Below are 19572 nucleotides of genomic sequence, written 5' to 3'. Positions count from 1 at the left end.
CCTGCTGATGAAAGACATTTTCAGGTTTACTAATAGGTTCTATTTATTTAATGGTCTCTTTTTGTGCTTGCCTGGTTTGTCTGTGTGCATATATATATGTGTGCATACATATGTGTATATATATGGTATGAATATGTATCATGTTCATAGAATGTCATGTGTATGATGTCGATAAACAAAATATGAGGAATGTAAGGTCAGGCCAGATTAAATGGTCATTCTGGACTTAAAATCTGTCCCTAGAAGTTCTCTCAGTGTAATTTAGGCTCCTGCTATGCAGCAGAAGCAAAATCACGTCGCTTCTTTGCTGTAAATGACTGAAAGCAGCTCAGTTCTTTTTGAAGGCTCCAGCTGAGCTGAGCAAATCTACAATAAAATGGGTGATTTGAGGCCCAAACAGTAGTGCAGCTGCAGTGTTTGGAAAGGGAAAGGAAGGATATACCTGGGGCAATGCTGTGTGCTTCGCTAGTGGGCTCAGACAAGATGCTTTACCATTTCTTTTCTGTTTATTTGTGCTCTTGGAGAAAATTCTTCACTCTGAATCTCTGATAGGAAATGTTCTAAAACATCCTCCAGCTGCCTGAGGCAGCTGGAAATGGTCTGTGTGCTCAGTGAGGGATCCACCAAGTTGGGATTTGTTTAGCCAGGCTGAGACATTTCTAATATAGATTTCTGGGTCTCCACCTGTCAATTACTCTCCCTTTGTAACCTGTAGAGAGAAATAAGCTTTCCAGCCTGTCATATATCTAGCCCTAATGTAAACATCTAAAAGGGGCTGCTTCTGTTGTACTTCCTTATAAATCTATGAGAAGAATTGTAAGGCCTTTAACTAGACCACAGAAATTAAATTTCCTCTTTATAAGGGAAAATCTAAAATAGTTGAGTTGGACTGTGAAAGTATTTGGCTCCACTTTGTACCTGTGGTGTGCTGGGTGACAGACTTTCCAGGTTGTGGAGAGGATAACACTGTAGATGCTTACCCATACGCTTCTCAGCACTTGTGTGTGCAGTGTTACAGGATTTTTATGCTCCGGAACAGCCAGTCCACTATGAGCAGGTGGAGATTTGTGACACTGCATTTTGGAAGAGGTGAGATGAAGAATAGTTTAGCTTCAAGTCAGAAGTAGCAGTTATCTGAGAGACGATACTTTCAGTATTGAGTGATGGCTGTTATAAAATTGCTGACAATCTGTCTATAGGATAGGGGTTTTTTAGGTTGTACTTGGGTTATAGAGCACAGAACAGACTGCAACTCACCCAGGTTTTCTGAAAAGCCTTTTATTTGTTTTGATTAGTGAGCCCACCAAACAAACCCCCTGAAATATCTTATCCAAGAAACAACTCCATTGAAGTGGAACTTGGTAAGTAGTTTTCTCTAGAAGAAAATATGACTTCACATCCTAATTAAAATTTGTATTTGAGGAGCGCCTTATTCGGTGGTTTTTTGTTTTTATTTTGGACAAAAACTAATTCAGTGTTCTCTAGAAGAAAATATGACTTCACATCCTAGTTAAAATTTGTATTTGAGGAGCGCCTTATTCTGTGGTTTTTTGTTTTTATTTTTGACAAAAACTAATTCAGTAATCAGCTCAGTTTCTTTATGTTGATCTCCTGAAGGAGGAGTGTTTGGGAGGGAGAGGGAAAGATTTTTCATGGTCCTAGAGAAATTTCTCACAGGCAAAGGAAATTGTAGGGAACCCGAGTGATTCTCTGTCACATCTGCTGTTTCCATCACTCTGGTAGACATTCTAAGAACAAATCAGTCTTTGAATCTGCAGGGGAAGGGTTGCCCCAGTGGGAGGCATCTTCTTCCTGAATTTATCCTCTTCCATCGTACCACTCTCTCTCTGAACCTGCAGATCACGGAGTATACGGACCCTCTGCTAGATTCACTTTTCTGAAAGGGTGTGGGACCATCCTTAGCTGGGCTCTGTGGAAGCCTGTGAAGAGACTTGTATAGACTTTAATTAGATTATGGCAATTAACTTTTCACTTTGTAACATGATTTTGTAGGCTCACACGTTACAGTGGATTGCAATACAACAGGAGCTGATGGGTATGAGGTGTTTTGGACAGGCAACGGCGTGTATATTGACATATTTTATGTGAGCAGAATTTTTGCAAGTCCCTATGCGTAAGTATACTTTCAGATTAGAAAAATAAACATGTTGGCAACTAAAGTGGAACTTTCTGTCTTTGACATTAAAACTTTCAGCAACATTTCTCGCTTGCTTAAATAGCTTGCTTCTTAAAAATTCTAATGCTTGCCTTCTCCAATTCTCTTTCTGCTTTGAAGTAGAAACTTGAAACATAATAGGTACAAGGCCTTCCCATGGGATTGTGCTGTTTTTAGCCATTGCAAAAATCTGTCTTAATTTCCGACCTTGGGAAATGTGTTTTGTAGTCTTAAAATTTCTGCTGAGCAGGCTTTGGCCTGGTAGAGACCTCTTTCAGTTTGTATTGAGCACATCCAGGCATGTGATCTTGAGACTGCCTCTTTTTTCTGCATTCTCCTTTCCCTTCACATCTGCCTCTGGAGAAACTGAGACTTCTACACTTAAGAGCCTTGAGTTAGAGAAGTGTAACTGACATCAGCTGGAGAGCTAATGGAAGGCTTTGTTGAGGACATTGGTAGTGAAGCTTAGTAAGGTGAGAGGAGAAGTAGTTGGGGCTTGGAAGGAAAATGGACTTGGAACTGAGTAAAGCGTGAGAAGGGCAGGTGGGAAGGTGAAAAACAGGTTAAATGGAGTCAGGAGGGAAGAAATTAGACCTGACTTGAAAAAGCAACTAAAATTGGAACAGAAGGCAATCTAGAAGTTTCTTAGGTATGAAAGGTTATGAATTAAAAATTTCAGGTTTTTTGTCAGCTCTCATCTAATGATGGTGCTATTGTCAAGCACTGTATGTGACTGAGAAACTGATGAAGAAATGAGAATGGTATTTTCAAAGTAAGAACGTAGTTGTAAGAAATGGCTTATTGTAAAACAAGGGGGGAAAATAAGATGCTGAACACTTTGAGTGCTCACCGAGAGAAAACTCTATACAAAAGTAGTATATTGTATTGTCATAAAGAATTGTAATTAAATAAACAATTGGGCTGTAACACAGAGACACACAGTCACTGAACTGATATCATAAAAGCAATGGTATTTTTTCTACTTCCTGGGACTTCAAATGATCATCTTTTTCAACTGTTAGTCATTTACATTAGTGATGTTGATTCATTCCTTCCTTTTGACAGTATTCAAATTACTGTAAATTTTTGCTTAGAAGGTGATTGGTGCAGTCTTACATATGCTCTTTACATATGCTTTTATTTTGTTTTTTAAGTGGTAACTAGAGTACGTTTCCAGGAATGAATAGTGCTTGGCTAAGTAGACTAGCTAGTTACTTTTGTGTTTGAGATCTCCTATTTAACAAGATAGTGGTGTCCTTCATTTTGCTGGTGGTCAAAAAGTTGTTTGGTTCACGCATCAGTCATGGATCACAGTACACATGACTAACATAATGAGCATTTTTGTGCCCTTGTACAATGTCTGGAGGATAATCTGTGTCTCTTAATGGTGCAGCCTGTTGCTTTAGCTGTCGTAAATCTGTTTGATCTGTGGGGTGAAGCAGCAGTTCAGACTCCACTCTCTGCATCTGGAATCACACTGGGAGTTGGTGTTGTCTGCTGCAGGTCACCACCTTTGCTGTCCTCCCCGTCCCAGAGCTGCTTAACGAACAATGCTGCCCTTGTACCAAGGCCTCTTTCTATGTCATATCATGTTATAGAAATTCTCTCTCTGCCTATTCTTACAGGGGCTGGGAAGTTCATAGCAAGGGTTTGCTTAGGGTTGCAACATGTATTTATGTACTTCAGCCTATAGAACCCTTTGGAGAAACACAGGTCGTGTCCTGATGTTTTCCAGTGTCTACGTTAAATGTCAGTAAGGGGCCCGATCGTTGTTTGAACTTCCTTCATGTGATGTAGTTGCTCGCCTGTTCTGAAGCGTGGTTGATGTTTGCAGATGGGAACAGCCGTTGTCGTGCTGCAGCTGTTAGGGATGAAGCCGTTCCAAAAAGGGCTGTGGTTTTATGGCTCTATTTGTCGCCTTTTGGATAGGGAGGAAACTTCTTATGATGGACGCCCTGTGTATTCAGTGAAGCTGATAATTTCAGAGGTGAATAGCGAAGATTACGAACAACCGTTTGTCTGTCAAGCTTCAAATGCCTTCGGGCAGGTTGCATCTTATATTATATTAAAGCACAGAGGTAAGAAATACTGTTAGTTCCCAGAAGGGATTTTGATACCAGATGCTCATGTATCATGCTGATAAAAGGCAGATGGATTACAGTTTGCAGTACACAGGCACATACCTGTGCAGAGGGAAGGAGTCACTGTAGTAATGTATTTAGCATTATTAAAAAAATAGGTACATCGAGATGAAAGATATGATACTCGAATTTTTATTACATTTATGTGAAAAATCAGATTGGGACAAATTCAACATCTTAAAAATCAGCCTTGTTATATTTTTTTTGCAGTTCCTGATGCACAAAGATGGGTGACTGGTGGGCTTGTATCTTTTTTAATTTTAACATTTATTACACTAATTATCTACAAGTTTTTCAAGATTGACTTGGTGCTGTGGTACCGTAATTCCATCTGTGCCTTTACAAGTAAGGAAGGTATGTGAGTATGACCAGGTATGTTCGTGTAACAAGCCTGTGGATTTTTTTTCCACTTGCCATTACTGCTAAGCCATAATGTGATTACTTAGTAGAATGCCTGTGGGATTTCCTTAAGGAATTTTCAGATATGCACAAAGATATTTTTGGTTGGTTTTTTTTTCAGTCATATGGGTAAAATATGCCATCATGATTGAGGTAATAAACAATGCATAATAATACAGGCAGTCATGGTGAGATAGGTAAAAAAGAATTCCAGATTATTTCCAAAATATCTTGTTGCTTTTTGCTTTTCTGTGAAGTAGTTTCTTTGCATGTAGATTTATGGTCACTCTGATGATGATCAATAGGTGTCAGCAGAGCTACATCCTGTAAACTAGCTGTTTAAAGGTGTGCATTAAAATGCTTATATTGAAAATAGGACTCTCATTTTCTCAAAGATTGATCTTGTTGATTTTCTTCTTTTTTTTTTCCTTTTGTAACTTGTCTCTTTTACCTAATGCTTCCCTTATAAATTCCGTCATTTATGTTTACATGTGAAGGAGATAAAATGTTACTAGTTCACTATTCTGTGATTCTTACTGTATTTTAATTGCTGTAGTGTAGACAAATACATTGGAGAGATGTGAAAAAAATGGAGTAAGTGCTGCATTATAGATATTTTGCATTGCAGGACTCAAAATTAAACTGAAGTTCTGCAGAGCTTGAAAGTAAGTGGATTACGTGCAGCGAGATAGTTAACATTTACTCTAAACATTTTCACAGAAAAGTAATTTCAGCTTCTGGTTAAAAGGTCCGTTTTCCCCAAACACTTTAATAGTGCTGTAATGAAAAAAAAAAAGAAAAAAAAACAAAAAAAAAAAGAAAGAAACTATGCTTTGTAGCTTGTTGAGCTAAACACAACTTGTTGAGTTAAATCTGATTTTGATTTGGTTTCTTCATTCCTGTTAATTGTAGGATTTTAACCCTCAAAACTGCAGCTGCCTTCTGGCCTTTCCTTCTACCTGCCTTTCCCCTACAGAGTTATTGCAAGAAAGAGTTGACGTTTTCCACCCTTCTCTTATGGTTAGTCAGAAATGGAGATAACTGCTATTGGGTTTGTTTCAGGAAACATGGTGATGAAAGTACTGCAAGAGGACATGTTCTTAATGGCCTGGCACCTCTGGGAGTGGGGGCTTCTTCCTGCAGGTCCCAGGTCCTGCATCCATAGAATCATAGAATGTGTTGGGCTGGAAGGAGCCTTTAAAGCTCATCTAGTCCAGCCCGCCTGCAGTGAGCAAGAACATCTCTCGCTAGATCAGGTTGCTCAGAGCCCCATCAAGCCTGACCTTGAATGCCTCCAGGGATGGGAGCTCGTTTGCTGGCACATCCATCCCTAGGGTGGGGAAAGAAGTCAGGTTCTGTGGCTGATCATCTTTCTTTTGATTTGTAGAACATTTTAGTGCTTCGACATTGCTATTTTTAAACAGTCTACATGAAACCTTGTGACAAAGGATTATGGCTGGTTTTATTTTCTTTTAATAGAAACATTTATGTTTGTTTTAGATGGGAAAGTCTATGATGCATACGTCCTGTATGCAAGAAGCAGTGGAGACAGAAGTTTCTTTCGTCTGGAAACGTTTGTTCGTAGAATACTCCCTGATGTTTTAGAACAGCAGTGTGGATATAATCTCTTTATATTAGGAAGGGATGATTTACCAGGAGAAGGTATGCTTTAATTAGTAGAGTTAATAGTTTGTCTTTTGACACATTGTTCTTATGTTAGAAGGTAATATATTCAATTAAAAAACACCTATTTTTGGAAAACAAAGCTGTGTTTGTTTATTTTTAATGGATAATTTGTCCGATGGACAATTTTCTCAATTTGTTGATGTTTCTTACAAAAATTATATTCTGATTTTATGAACGTCTAGACTTTCTTTTTGGTGATGAACAAATGAGGATTCAACAGCATTAATACTGTTGGATCGTAAACGACAGTGTGAGTTTGTAAACCTACCAGTCCTCTGAGCTAGCCACTGCTCCATATAGATGCCATTTTAAAATTAAGAAGTATTTTACAATGGTTGTGAAGTTTCTATGCAAATTTTGATTGTTCCTTCATTCCTTACAGCTGTGGTCAGTGTTGCTGATGAAACCCTAAAGCAAAGCAGAAGATTGATGATTATTTTGGGATCGGAAGCATCTAGTTGCTGCCTGCTAGAAGATACCTCAGAACAACAGCTAGCCATGTATAATGCTCTCATCCGTGATGGGATTCGGGTGATTCTTATAGAAATGGATGAAGCACAGGACTACACAAGCATGTCAGAATCTTTCAGATACATTAAGCAAAAACATGGAGCTATCCAATGGAAAGGGGACTTCTCTGAGAAGTCTTGTTCAGCAAATACAAGCTTCTGGAAAAAAGTGCGTTATCAGATGCCATCTAGGAAGAAGGTATCTTACTCCGAAGTGTCTTTGTTGCCCTTTACTTCGAACAATCCTGCAGCAAAGGGAAGTTAAGATTATTAAAATAATACTGAGAAGGTAATTCTGAAGTGTATTTGGTGGATTTTTTTCCACACAAGTTCTTTATATTACAAATCTGACGTTTTCTTCAAGGAGTGAAAACTACTCATCCCTTCCCCAAAGCACATTCTAAAAGACCTCTGTCCAAATTTATGTCTGTTTTGGGTTTTGGATAGTCACACAATTTGTTGTGTTAGTCTCACACAGATACGAGAAGGAAACGTTGCTGGTGGTGTTAGACTGCTAAATAAATGTAAATTCCACTGAAGAAGCAGCCGTGAAGTCTATTTTTAAAAAAATTGAAACTGCAGTTGATTAAATTAAAAGTCTGTTTCTGTTGTCAGTGTTTTCCTAGTCTTTCTGATCTTGTTGCCTCTTCGTGGCTGTCTGACTTCCTCATTACTGCAGGAATTTGTGCTGTGCAAGCTTTGGGGTCCCTTCCTGAGCAACCAGCCTTATCCTTTCTTCTTGAAGGGGTCGGTGAAATGCATGACACAGCAGGTGTATTTGAAACTCCTCACAACACTAGATGTGTCTAAGCTGAACAGTGGTACCAGATGTGTTGAGTAAATGGAAGGGGTTCCGTGGCTTTTTAGACATTTGTTGAATAAGGGTGTTTCTAAACTTAGTCTCTTGAAATGGTCATGAAACTGAATATGTTTCAGATTTCTTGCAAACGGGAAGCTTTCTAGCCTGTGCTGCTACTCTGGAAACCAGATATTCTTGTTCTATATCTCAGCTGTGCTAACTACAAGCACAGAAATTCACAGAGAGTCTTTCAAATGACTGTGCTTGATCTGGGTAGCCTGGTGAGAGTGGAAGATGGCCAGTTCTGAAACATGACCAGGTGCTAATGGCAAGGAACAATACTTTATCTTCTTGTAAAAGAAGAAATTAGAGGTTGTATCAGCCTGCTTGGGAGCGGCTAGATGTTTCTGGACCCCAATCCATTGTTCTTTGTGCATCGCCATGAGAAAACAACGTGCTGCTTCCTTTTCAAGGTGGTCTGACTTGGCAGGAGTTTTCCTGCTCCAGCCTTGAAGAGCATCATCTGAATGCAGGTGTGAATTCTGCTTGCATTTTTCTGTTATTTTCTGAAGTTGGCTCTTACATCATCACCAGAATAGCATCACTGAGTTCCTTTTCAGCTTTTTCTTAAAAGTGTGTTTGCTGTAGGATATACTCTTCATTGGGCTGTATTGATCAGAGAGAAAGCAAGGTCCGGGAGTGGAGTCTTTAAAAAATAAATTTAGGAACTTAGTTTAGATAATTGTTATTGTCAAATTTTTACATTGTGTTTAGACTTGGATTTGCTCAGAAAGTGTTGAAAATTATAATTTCCTTTAAATATTTTTTTTCACCAACAGCTCTCTTATTTTTCATGTAGAATGAGATAAATGATAAAGAAAAGATGTTGAAACTGTGGTAGATTTTTTCCCAACTTCCTAATGTCATGTGCGTTGTAGTAAAAAAAATACCAGTGACCCTAGGATTTGCGGTACTACAGGCAAGTACATTGACTTTCGTGGAGTTGTGCTGATATTTTTTTTGTTTCTTCTGTGAATGTGCTGTTATGATTTCTGGCCAGTTTTTTCATAGTTCTTTTTAGACATTTGCTGCAATATTCAAGATAAGAATTTTCCCACTAAATGAGACTCCTAAAGACTTAAGTGCAGATGGGTTACTGTAAGTCAGCATTTAGCTACGTGATACTTTCTTTTAAACAACCACATTTAGTATGATTATGTAGACATTTTAGTATTCTTGTGTGAAAATGAGTGTGGGAGAAAGGTTTCAGTTGTTGCGGTCAATTATTAGCTAACTACTTGAATGCAGCACAACATGAAGAGGTTTATCCGTTTATCATGGGATTTTCTTTCCAAAGCTGAATTTTTGTCTGTTTTCTCCCCTTGGAAACTTTTTTTATTTTTGCAAGTCACATAGGAAAACATACTCGTTTTTTTTTGTGTTGTACAATAAAAGAAATTCCATAGGGATAGATTTGCTGGTTGCTCTGTATTAAAAAATAACTCCACAAATGATGAGTTGGCTAGTGGCCTCCTTCTGGAAACTTGGTAGCTTCAGAGGGAAAAGGCAAATGCAATGTAGTTTGTGAAAAAGTAATCATTCACCACAGTGTAGGAGATAAATTATACCCGTCCTCTTTGTTTCCTATTTTTCAAATATGCATAGCTAACTGTTTCTTCTATTCCATGGAAGTGGTTGACTTGGACAAGCAGTTGGATTTGGAAAGAAATTCAAGATATCTACTCTTATCTTACCTCTCATGCCTTGGGAAGCACACTTGAACTGTATCAACAGAATCTGAACTTTCTGGGTGAGGTGTAACACAACCACGTCATTTCAAACAGAGCGCAGGAGAAGTGGCAGGACAAATGTCCCTCTGTCGGAGTAAAGAAGTCACAGACAGGTAAAGGAGGTTATAAATTCTCCCACCTACAAAATGGCAAATAAGCAACAAATTCATGAGTTACAAACAAAATAGGATTCATCTGTCCCCTTAAAACAGGAAAAAAAATTGGCAGTTAACTCCCCTGCATATTGCCGACAGGAGCAAATAGTGAAAAAGCTGAAGAGCTGTCTTGACAGGGACACTCACAGTGGGGAAGAACGTGTGTGCCATATGTCCCCCTGCCATCTGTGTATGCTCTCTTCTGGGTCATGACATCTGGTTCTGCTTGATATCTGGCTCCAATTCCTGTATTTTTAGAGTAAACGGGACTTGATTCTCCTCAGAGACTAAAGAGAATAGACCACACGCTGACTGCTGTGAGAAAAGCCAAGATTTTCATAAAAAATATGTCTCCTCAGCCCAGATCCGAATGGCTCGCTACATGTATGTAGCTAAATGAGCCAAGGATGTGCCAGCACCGTCTGCTGTCACTTTTAAAAAACTGCTAACTTTTTGCATAGTTTTCCTTTTTGGAGGGTTGGGCAGTAAAAGTTATTCGAATACCTAAATTAGGGGTATTGTTGAGGAAAGGATCACATCCAAAAGAGCAGACGACTGAGGATGAGAATGGATCAGGGGTCCTGGGTTGAGGGTCAGTGAGGGAGTAGGAACATCTACTGTAGGAAGAAGCCCTGGGGATCCTGAATCTGCACCCGTACTGCACTGTTCAGTGCTTTCACCTAGTAATGCCCAAGACCAAAGCTCTCCCCTGCCACTCTCTTCACGTAAGATCATAACAAAGTTCCATTGCTAATAATGCCAAGCCATAAAACCAAAAAAAACCCCCAGCCTGAACAAAACAAGGCCAAGAGGGAGTCAAGAAAACAGAAGATATTCTCACAACTGCAGTTCTGAATTAGACTGTAATTATTATTTGTAGGGCTTTCCCCATCCTTTTTTTTGTAGGAACTAGCAGGGAATTTAGTCGAAAATGAGATTTTTTGCCTTTGAGTCTGTACATCTGTTAATTCAGTGCTTCAGAATTAATTAGAATGTGGGGATGAGTGGTCTCCTGTAGAGCTATGTTTCTTAATTAGCCTCTGGCATATGTCAATTAGATCTGACTGTATTATGTTGAGCAACACTTCCCATTGATTATTCCAGGAAAAAAGACCGTGAGTGGAGACCACTTCCTCTGGGATCTGCATTCCAGCAGATCAGCCAGGCATGATGGCTGGAGGACCATTACCAACCATGTGCTGGAGTGGGTCCAGGGGAGAGCAACGAGGCTGGGGAAGGGACTGGAGGGAAAGTCCTGTGAGGAGAGGCTGAGGGAGCTGGGAGTGTTTAGCCTGGAGAAGAGGAGACTCAGGGGGGACCTTATCACTCTCTACAACTGCCTGAAGGGAGGGTGTAGTCAGGTGAGGAGAGTCGGGATCTTCTCCTGGGCAATTAGTGACAGGACGAGGGGGCATGGCCTGAAGCTGTGTCAGGCAAGATTTAGGTTATATATCAGGAAACAATTCCTCAGGGAGAGGGTGATCAGGCGTTGGAATGCACTGCCCAGGGAAGTGGTGGAGTCACAGAATCACATCATCACATCGATCCCTGGAGGTCTTTAAGGAGACGCTGGATGTGGCACTTAGTTCTGTGGTTTAGCTGAAGTGATGGTGTTGAGTCATAGGCTGGACTTGATGATCTCAGAGGTCTTTTCCAGCCTCAACAATTCTGTGATTCTGTGTGCTTCCCAGGCAGTTGAGAGTCCCTTGACATGACTTGACATGATGAAATATGGGGAATTTGTGCCTGATTTAACTATCTAGCCCACTCTGCTGGGAACAAATGGATCTCATAGTGAGAAAAACTTAGAGTCTGGGGTACTGAGGTGTTTGTAGGACCCCAGTCTGCAGGCAGACAGTGGGCAAGATTCAGAAGCTCTCGAGTCCTTGGAGAGTTGCCTCAGGGCTGCCATCATACAGAGGCAGTCAGGTACATCATGAAGACCTTCCACACCTGATTGTTACAACATTCCTGGGAGCAGAGAGCACTGACTTGTTCTCCCTGGCTCTGACAATTTGGGAGACCATTTTTACAGGCAGTATCTTTGCTACCTGAAATGATCAGTCCTCAATCCTTTCCTTGCATGATATGGTTAGGCCCAAAGGGAGGTTGCAAACCCTCTTTTCCCTGCTGGTAGCCCTTTTTTTCCTTTTTTTTTTTTGTTTCTTTGTTTGTTTTTTTTTTTAATTAATCTACAGCCATGTGATTTGTAAGTTGAAGAGAGTTTGCAAAATGGTGAAGGTGAGACATTGTAGAAAGTAATTACAGCAATTAGCACAGGATGGCTGGGGCAGAGTGCTTCTTGATGCTATCATGAGTTCAAGGAGTGGGTGAATTTTGCAGTGAGCACTCAGAGGGCAATTTTGTAGCAATACACATACTAGGGTACATGAAGATCATCTGATGACTGAAGGGTCCAAGAGCAGCCCCAGGCACGCTTGTGTGTAGACCCTCAAATGTACAGTGCTGCCAAAACTGAAATTTTCTGCCTCAGCTGAGGGGAGATTTTGAGCAGTTACTGGTATCCTGGGGGAGGCTGGGAGTTATGGGAGAGAAGGGCTTCGTGGGGCTTCAGGAACCTAGGAGTCAGGCCACACACTTGTTTCTCTTCTTCAGTCTCTCTCTTCCTTGAAACCCGTCAAAAGAGGCTGCCTCTTGCTTGCCTTATACTCAGTGGCACTCAGCTGCTTCTCACAAAAACAGCAGCCTTACTCATCTTCCCTGAACTTGTGAGTTATAACAGATCCTAGCTGGAATTGGGCTAGGGCACTTGGTAAGAGGGTTACTGCATACATTTCTTTCAAGGATGTGAATAATACAGGGTAGTGGCTATGTCCATTTACAGAGTGGGGACCTGGTGGATAGCATGAGATGATAGTCTTTCATGGGGGAAAAAAAATGAGAATTCTTGGACATATTGTAATGGGAGTTAAAGTTAATATTTTGCAAAAGAAAACATGGAATTTTAAAAATTAATGATATTACTTCCTCTTTGGCAGCTAAATCACATCTCAACTGAATAAGAGGCTAATGGGAAAAAAAAAACCCCACCTTGTAATTCTTTAGAAGTGTTAGTCAGTTTGACAGACCTAGCAGCATGATAAACTCTTCGTGACCTGGCCTGGGGGCAAGAATGGAGGAGGTGAAGAGGAATAAAGCCAGCAGCACCCTCCAGCACCCCCTGATTAAGATCACGTGTAGCATTCTGAGCTACTTGTGGGACATGAAAAGCAGCAAAGTGCTGTTTTATCTTTGTACCTCTCTCTAACCACGAATGTACTTACTGTGGAGTATTTCGCTGCTTTTGGCTTTTCTCTTTGAAGATAACTACAGTCAGCCTGATGATCTTTTGATTTCCTGAGCGAAGCCACCTCCTGGATCACCAAGTTCCTTCCACAAGACCTGATGTCGTGGAAATTCCCTTGCCTTAGATGTAGAGCAGATTTGGTTTTCCTCTAAAAACTCATTGCTTGTTGTTCAGTAAAGTATTTTCAAGCAGAGAGTACAGAACACTTTTGTGGGGGGAATATGGTGGAAGCAGTTATTTTTGACCTACACTGAAAACCTGCACCTGTATTTCATAAGTGAAAGCTCAACATACCCACCTGCAGGTGATCCTAGACTTCCTAAATGCCTTGAGGAGGTAAATGAGGCTGTTGACATGCAACGAAGTTGGGTTGCAGATGCTTCAAGTCTGTGTGTTCCTCCAGTTAACGGGCTTGTAAGGGCTGGAGGGAGACTTGCCGGCTGCAATAGCTCCAGCTGAGTAATTCCTCCGGCCAAGAGCTGTCTCACAGCCAAAGGACCCAGTTTACTTGGAAGGGCTTCTGGGAAAAAGGAGGAACAACAAACCCTTGAGAAGAGCACAATAAATGCTCTGGAGAGTCAGGCCAGCTGCTGACTGAGCCAGGCACTCTGTCTTCAACAATAGTGAAAGGAACTGCTGAAAATCTGACTGATGTCTCAGCAGCTGCCACAAAGCACTGGACTGGCTCTCTAATTGCGGAGGCAGCTGGGTAGTTCGTTGCTACCTTTTGTGTCACCGACCAGTCTCAGTGTGCTCCAGCTTCTGGAAGGATGCTCTGTCATCATGGGAACAGGAGGAAGTTTCTGACGGTTCAGATGGGTGTCCAAGCCGAAGCCACCCTTACTCTGGTGCTGCACCTGCATGGACAGCCTCCCAAGGGTGCTGGCTCCAGCTACACTTCTTGTTGCTGTCAGCTCAAGCCAGCTTGACTCCTGTGCCATGACTGTGTCACTTCTGTGCTGTGACCATCCTGTGGGCTGCTCAGTAACTCAGGTCTGTCAGCCTTAGTGCTTCCTCAAGTTCCAAACACCTGCCATGGGCAGGGATACCTTCCACTAGAACAGGTTGCTCCAAGCCTCATCCAGCCTGGCCTTGGACACTTCCAGAGAGGGACTTCACAACTTCCCTGGGCAACCTATTCCAGTGTCTCACCACCCTCACATGAAGAAGTTCCCTACATGTAATCTAAATGTAACCTGTTTCAGTTTAAAACCATGACCCCTTGTCATAACATTACACATTCTTGTAAAAAAGTCCCCCCCCCACAGCTTTCCTTGTAGGCCCCTTTAAAACACTGGAAGGCCACTATAAAGTCTTCCTGGAGCCTTCTCTTTTCCAGGCTGAACAGCCCCGACTCTCTCAGCTTGTCTCCATAGGAGAGGTGCTCCATCCCTCCGACCATTTTCATGTCCCTCCTCTAGACTTGCTTCAAGAGATCTGTGTCCTTATGGTGGAGGTCCCATTGCTGAACACAGTACACCAGGTGAGGTCTCATGAGAGTGAGCAGAGGGGAGGAATCACCTCCCTCAACCTGCAGGCTACATTTTCTTTGATGAAGCCCAAGATATGTTTGGCTTTTTGGGCTGCAAATACACATTGCTGGGTCATGTTGAGCTTCTCATCAACCAACACCCTGAGGTCTTCTTCTCAGGGTTGCTCTCAATCCATTCTCCACCCAGCCTGTATTTGTGCTTGGGATTGCCCTGACCCAGGTGCAGGACCTTGCACTTGGCCTTGTTGAACTTAATAAGATGTAGAATCTGAACTTCACTGAAACCCTGGGATCAGAGTAACATTCTGGTGTCTGAACCCTGATTTTTTTAAATATTTTTCTTCCTTTTACCCTCTGCAGCAGCAAACAAAAAAACTACATGAAAGTTACTGGGTTTTGTGTAGTTTATTTGTCCTGCATTTCTTCAGTATTTCATGGCATCTTGCCGCTCTTTATAGCAATAGGTGTCAAATGAAGTTGTGTATTTACATTGAGATGCTTTTTATTTACTCAGCAAAAATTTAGACTTAGTCAGGCTGTTAGCTTTCTCTCTTGAGGGTTAAAATTTTTTTTTTGTGCTTCTTGCACAGGCTGTTGCTATTAGTGGGAAAGAAGGTCCCCAGGGTGAAGTATCAGAACCCAAACACTGTTCTGTAAGCCTTGAAAACCATAGAGTGGAGTTTATTTCCATTCAGATATAATAATGCTGAGTTGGTCTGTTGTTATTGCATAACGAAATTAACCACATCCTCCCTCAGAAAAACAATAGAGCTCTCTTGCCCTATTAAGGTGACTTTGGACGCCAGGAAGTATTAAAACAGTCCATTTTCTCTTGAAGAAAACAGCATTCTCCATTGGTTCTTGGTTAGAAAACACTCATGCAACATGATGTTAGCAGAGAAATGTCTGCAGACATCACACTGGTGCAGCTATCCAGCGCAGCTGGATATCAGAAGTATAGTGAGACTTTTTTTTTTACTCTTCTTCTGGTACTTATTCTGTGTCCTCACCAGTTTGGGCCTCTCTCAGCCCACTCCAAAGCTGCCCTTCCAGTTGTGCCAGCACAGCTACCTGTCCATGAAACCTGTTCAAGAACCAAACAAGCTGAAAAATAACTGCTTTTTATGTTACTCTAAACCAGTTATTTCTTAGGCAGATCTATTTTCTGAACTGCCTGCCATCTAGGAACATAAAATGTTTTTTTTCTGGCACAGGAGAGGCACAGAAAGCAAGGATGGGTGATTAAGATGGCATGAGAAGCACTGCTCCTATAGCACAGCCTTGGTAGGTTTAAGCAGCTGTTTGATGGTCTGTGTTCATAGAATCATAGAATGTTAGGGGTTGAGAGGGACCTCTAGAGATCATTTAATCCAACCCCCCCTGCCAAAGCAGGATCACCTAGGACAGGCTGCACAGAAACATATCCAGGCAGATTTTGAAAGTCTCTGGAGAAGGAGGAGAAGGAAAGTCTTCCAGAGAAGGAGGACCTCTCTGGGCTGCTTGTTCCAGTGCTCCGTCACCCTCACAGTAAAGAAGTTTCTCCTCATGTTGAGGGGGAACTTCCTATGTTCTTGCTTATATTCATTATTCCTTGTCCTATTACTGGGCACCACCAGAAAGAGACTGGCCCCTTCTTCTTGACACCCACTCCAAAGATATTTGTATGCATTAATAAGATCCCTTCTCGGCCTTCTTTTTTTCAAGACTAAACAGCCCCAGTCTCTCTTCATAGGAGAGATGTTCAAGTCCCTTAATCATCCTCGTAGCTCTCCGTTGGACTCTGCAGTAGGTCCCTGTCTCTCTTGAACTGGAGAGCCCAAAACCGGACACAGTATTCCAGGTGTGGTCTCATCAGAGTAGAGTAGAGGGGGAGGAGAATCTCCCTAGACCTTCTGGGCACAACCCCAGGATACATTCTGGCTATACTGTTTCAAGCCCTCAAGTAGAGTCCTTTGGAGCCCTCTTGGTAGGTCGCAGTATCACCCCAGAAACACAATGACATAATGTCTCTCTTCTCTGGCCACGTTTGGCTTTTAAGGATTGTTCTGTACATTGCATCGACTTTTAGTTGTCCTGGTCAAGGGGTTGATTAACAAAGGTAAGCACAGTAAGCTGCATGGTCTGAGACACCAGCTTTTGAAGCAGGGTATTTTCTGGAACCAGAAATACATTTTGCATGTTTTTAACCCTTCCGTCAGCATGATCTCAGTGATGGCCACCCAGCACATTAAAGAGAAAAAGATGATGGATCTTCAGGAAGGAGATAGCAGTCCTATCTAACTCTTTGCCAGAGGACGCTGTAGAAGTAGGAAGTCCTCACAGGTTTCTTGGGAGACCATACTTGGAAAAGAGATCTGATAAACGGAGAGATCATAACAGACTCTTCCTGCTGCTGAGAGCAATTGGAAGCTAGGAGAGTAGGGGAGTTATGGTGTATGTTGGGCGTGAACTTAATCTTTATTTTGTTTTATAGTCCTTACTATAGAAGTACTGAGCTAGATCGTCTGAACCAGCACAGCTGTTGTCATGTTTCTGTAACTTGAACTATGAAAACAATACAAGGATGGGGCTATTCCATCAAAGTTTACCACTGCTTCTGACAAGCATTCTTTCATATGCATTTTTCATGTAATTTATTGATGGTATAATTCCATAAATGGCAAGTCTTGGAAGGAATCATCTGAATTGTAAGACTCTTTGAAACTCATCATTGTCTGCTTATTTGCCTCTCTTCCTGTTCCCTCGTGTCAACACTATGTGTCATCATTGACCATTACATTGGCTCAATAGGTTCTACAAGTTGCATTTCATCCTTCTAATAATCCAGCCTAGGCCATTCTATGATTCTATGATTTCAGTAACCCCATCTAGCTGTTCATAGGTTCAAGATCTGGTACTTCCATTGTTTTTCACAGCAAATTTATTATTTGTCTTTTCAAGTTTTAATGGGCCATCTGAAAGGACCCTGTTGGTGAAAACCTCCTGGAATCATTTTGATAGAGCACGTTCTTCTTCTGTTATTACTGTTCTATTGTCTTAGTCTTTGGAACATAAGTATTTACTTTGCCTTGATGCAGATGATACTTTTACTGCTTCCTATTGTATATTACATTTTGATTGAAACTTCTGGGTGCTACCTTCTTATTATTTACCCAGAATTTTGTTAACAAGAAGTTAGCTCTTTTTCTCAGATGTTTTTTGACTCAAATGACCAAAACAGAAAAAATCAAAGATAGTAATAATTGAGCACATTGACTTAAAGTTCAGTTGGCTTTGGCATATATAAAGAATGGAGAAAAAAAATGTACCTGGAACATCACAGACTTTTCTGCTGGTATGGTGTGCGGAGATGCATGGATTAGACATAAATGCAGTTCTGAAAGTGTGTTTGAAATGGAACTTCTCCTAGACTCAATATGACCCTCTGAATAATTATAACAAATACTGCTTAAATGCTCATTAGATTCCACCTTTTTAGCTATAATGATAGTTGGAATTGTCCTTAATGATGACATGCAGATGCTATTTAATGGTAAGAATTCCATTCTAAGCTTTCTGTTCTCTGACTCAAAAGAGCAGCAAGAACAAGAAAAAAAAAAAAAAAGAAAAAATAATCAGAATTACTCATTTCTACTTTAGCTGGAACATAGGAAATATTTTTTATGGAAATTCCCTTAAGGTGTTAAAGGTGAAGTTGATGGAAAAAATGGTTATAGTTGGGAAGCTGATTGATTGATTGATTGATCGACTGATTCACTGATTGACTGAAAGGAAATGTAACTGAAAAGTATGCCCTCTGAAGTATAACTTCTCAGGGGTTTTTTTTGCACATAATCTCATTCCTCTTCATGTTGCATAGAGGAAGTTATAGTAATATTTGTTACAGTATTCATTCGGGCTTTCAGAAGATTCTTCTGAAATCTGCAGACCAGAGATGTGTCCCTCCTTTCCTGATGCTGTTTCTTGAAAATGTAGTTGAGATGTATGTTGTTATGCTGGATTGATATGTAAATCTTCTGTTGTGATGAGTATTATGTCAAACATACCAAATCTTGTTCATTTTCTATTTCTTTTGCTAAGTGCATGTAGTTTCCATCTACATTTGTGTTTACAGAGAATTATTTTTTCTTTGATTTAGATTTTCTTATCAGACATATTCATGTAGAGTAACTCAGTGTTTTCTGAAACTTTGTAATAAATTACTCCAGAAAGATAACACAAACTGAACAGAATATTTTTATATAAAAATAACTCAAGGACTTTATTATCTCCAGCTATTTTTCAGTGGGTATATACTGTAGCAATTGCTTTACAGATATGTTTCCTTCAAGGGCTTATCAGTCATAGAGCTGCTGTTCCAATTATCATTACTTTTAAACTGTGTTTTTCCACCTTTAGCATATGAATTCATAGAGAAAGAGTTCTTTTACTAGTGATGTGGAGAGAGATTAAACCAATTTTCTGGTTTTATTTCATATGACAGACTGCCATTTCTGCTGATCTCTTGAAATTCAAACTTTGTGGCTACCCAAAGGTCAGATCTGACACCTGAGGTTTTACTGGGGCAGAAATCCAATTTTACAGAAACTTTGTGCTGAGTTTTACAACACTGATAAGCTTTGTGATAGTAGCAGGAGGAAAGTCTGTGGAAAGAGTTCTCTGCACAAGCACTGCCATTGAGGAAACTTCTGACTGTCTGAGAAAATAAAGATAAAGTGATTTGCATGAATGTAGAATTCCTTCTGTGATATTGTGCAGAGTTAGTAATGTCAGTGCCTATAGGCAATGCCTTTGCCCGAATTTAGGCACACATAGCCCTCAAAGGGAAAGAAGTGATCTAATCTGGCAAAGGTGAGGACCTCTAAGACCTTCACAGGGATCTCTGCTCCCTAAATTGTCTACTCCTGGCCCTTACTGTTGGCTGTAGGGAGAACGAATAGGAAATGTTTCCTTCTACCATCAGTCATGATGTAATTTCGTTATCTGCCTTCTGAGAATAGATACAAACAGAGCAGAAACATCACTGACAATAGAAAATATCTGAATGCATGGTGTGCCCCCACTCAATTCTTTGTTCTCATACTAGCCTTGTGGTTACAGCAGTCATCCGGAAACTGA

The 19572-nt window shown here is 40.7% G+C and overlaps 1 protein-coding gene across 1 annotated transcript in view; it reads left to right on the top strand.

Annotated features, from left to right (window-relative positions):
• Nucleotides 1-7176, top strand: part of LOC104275664 (interleukin-1 receptor type 1-like) — a 9310-nt gene extending 2134 nt beyond the window's left edge. The window contains 6 exon segments of the mRNA XM_009871681.1: nt 1296-1361; nt 2014-2134; nt 4106-4254; nt 4528-4671; nt 6217-6378; nt 6785-7176. Of these exon segments, the coding sequence (XP_009869983.1) occupies nt 1296-1361; nt 2014-2134; nt 4106-4254; nt 4528-4671; nt 6217-6378; nt 6785-7176 (1034 nt within the window).
• Nucleotides 7177-19572: the final 12396 nt, after the last annotated feature.

Source organism: Apaloderma vittatum, unplaced genomic scaffold (genome assembly GCF_000703405.1).
Source record: "Apaloderma vittatum isolate BGI_N311 unplaced genomic scaffold, ASM70340v1 scaffold6506, whole genome shotgun sequence".
Lineage (NCBI taxonomy): Eukaryota > Metazoa > Chordata > Aves > Trogoniformes > Trogonidae > Apaloderma > Apaloderma vittatum.
This window is presented reverse-complemented; position numbering and strand designations above follow the sequence as displayed.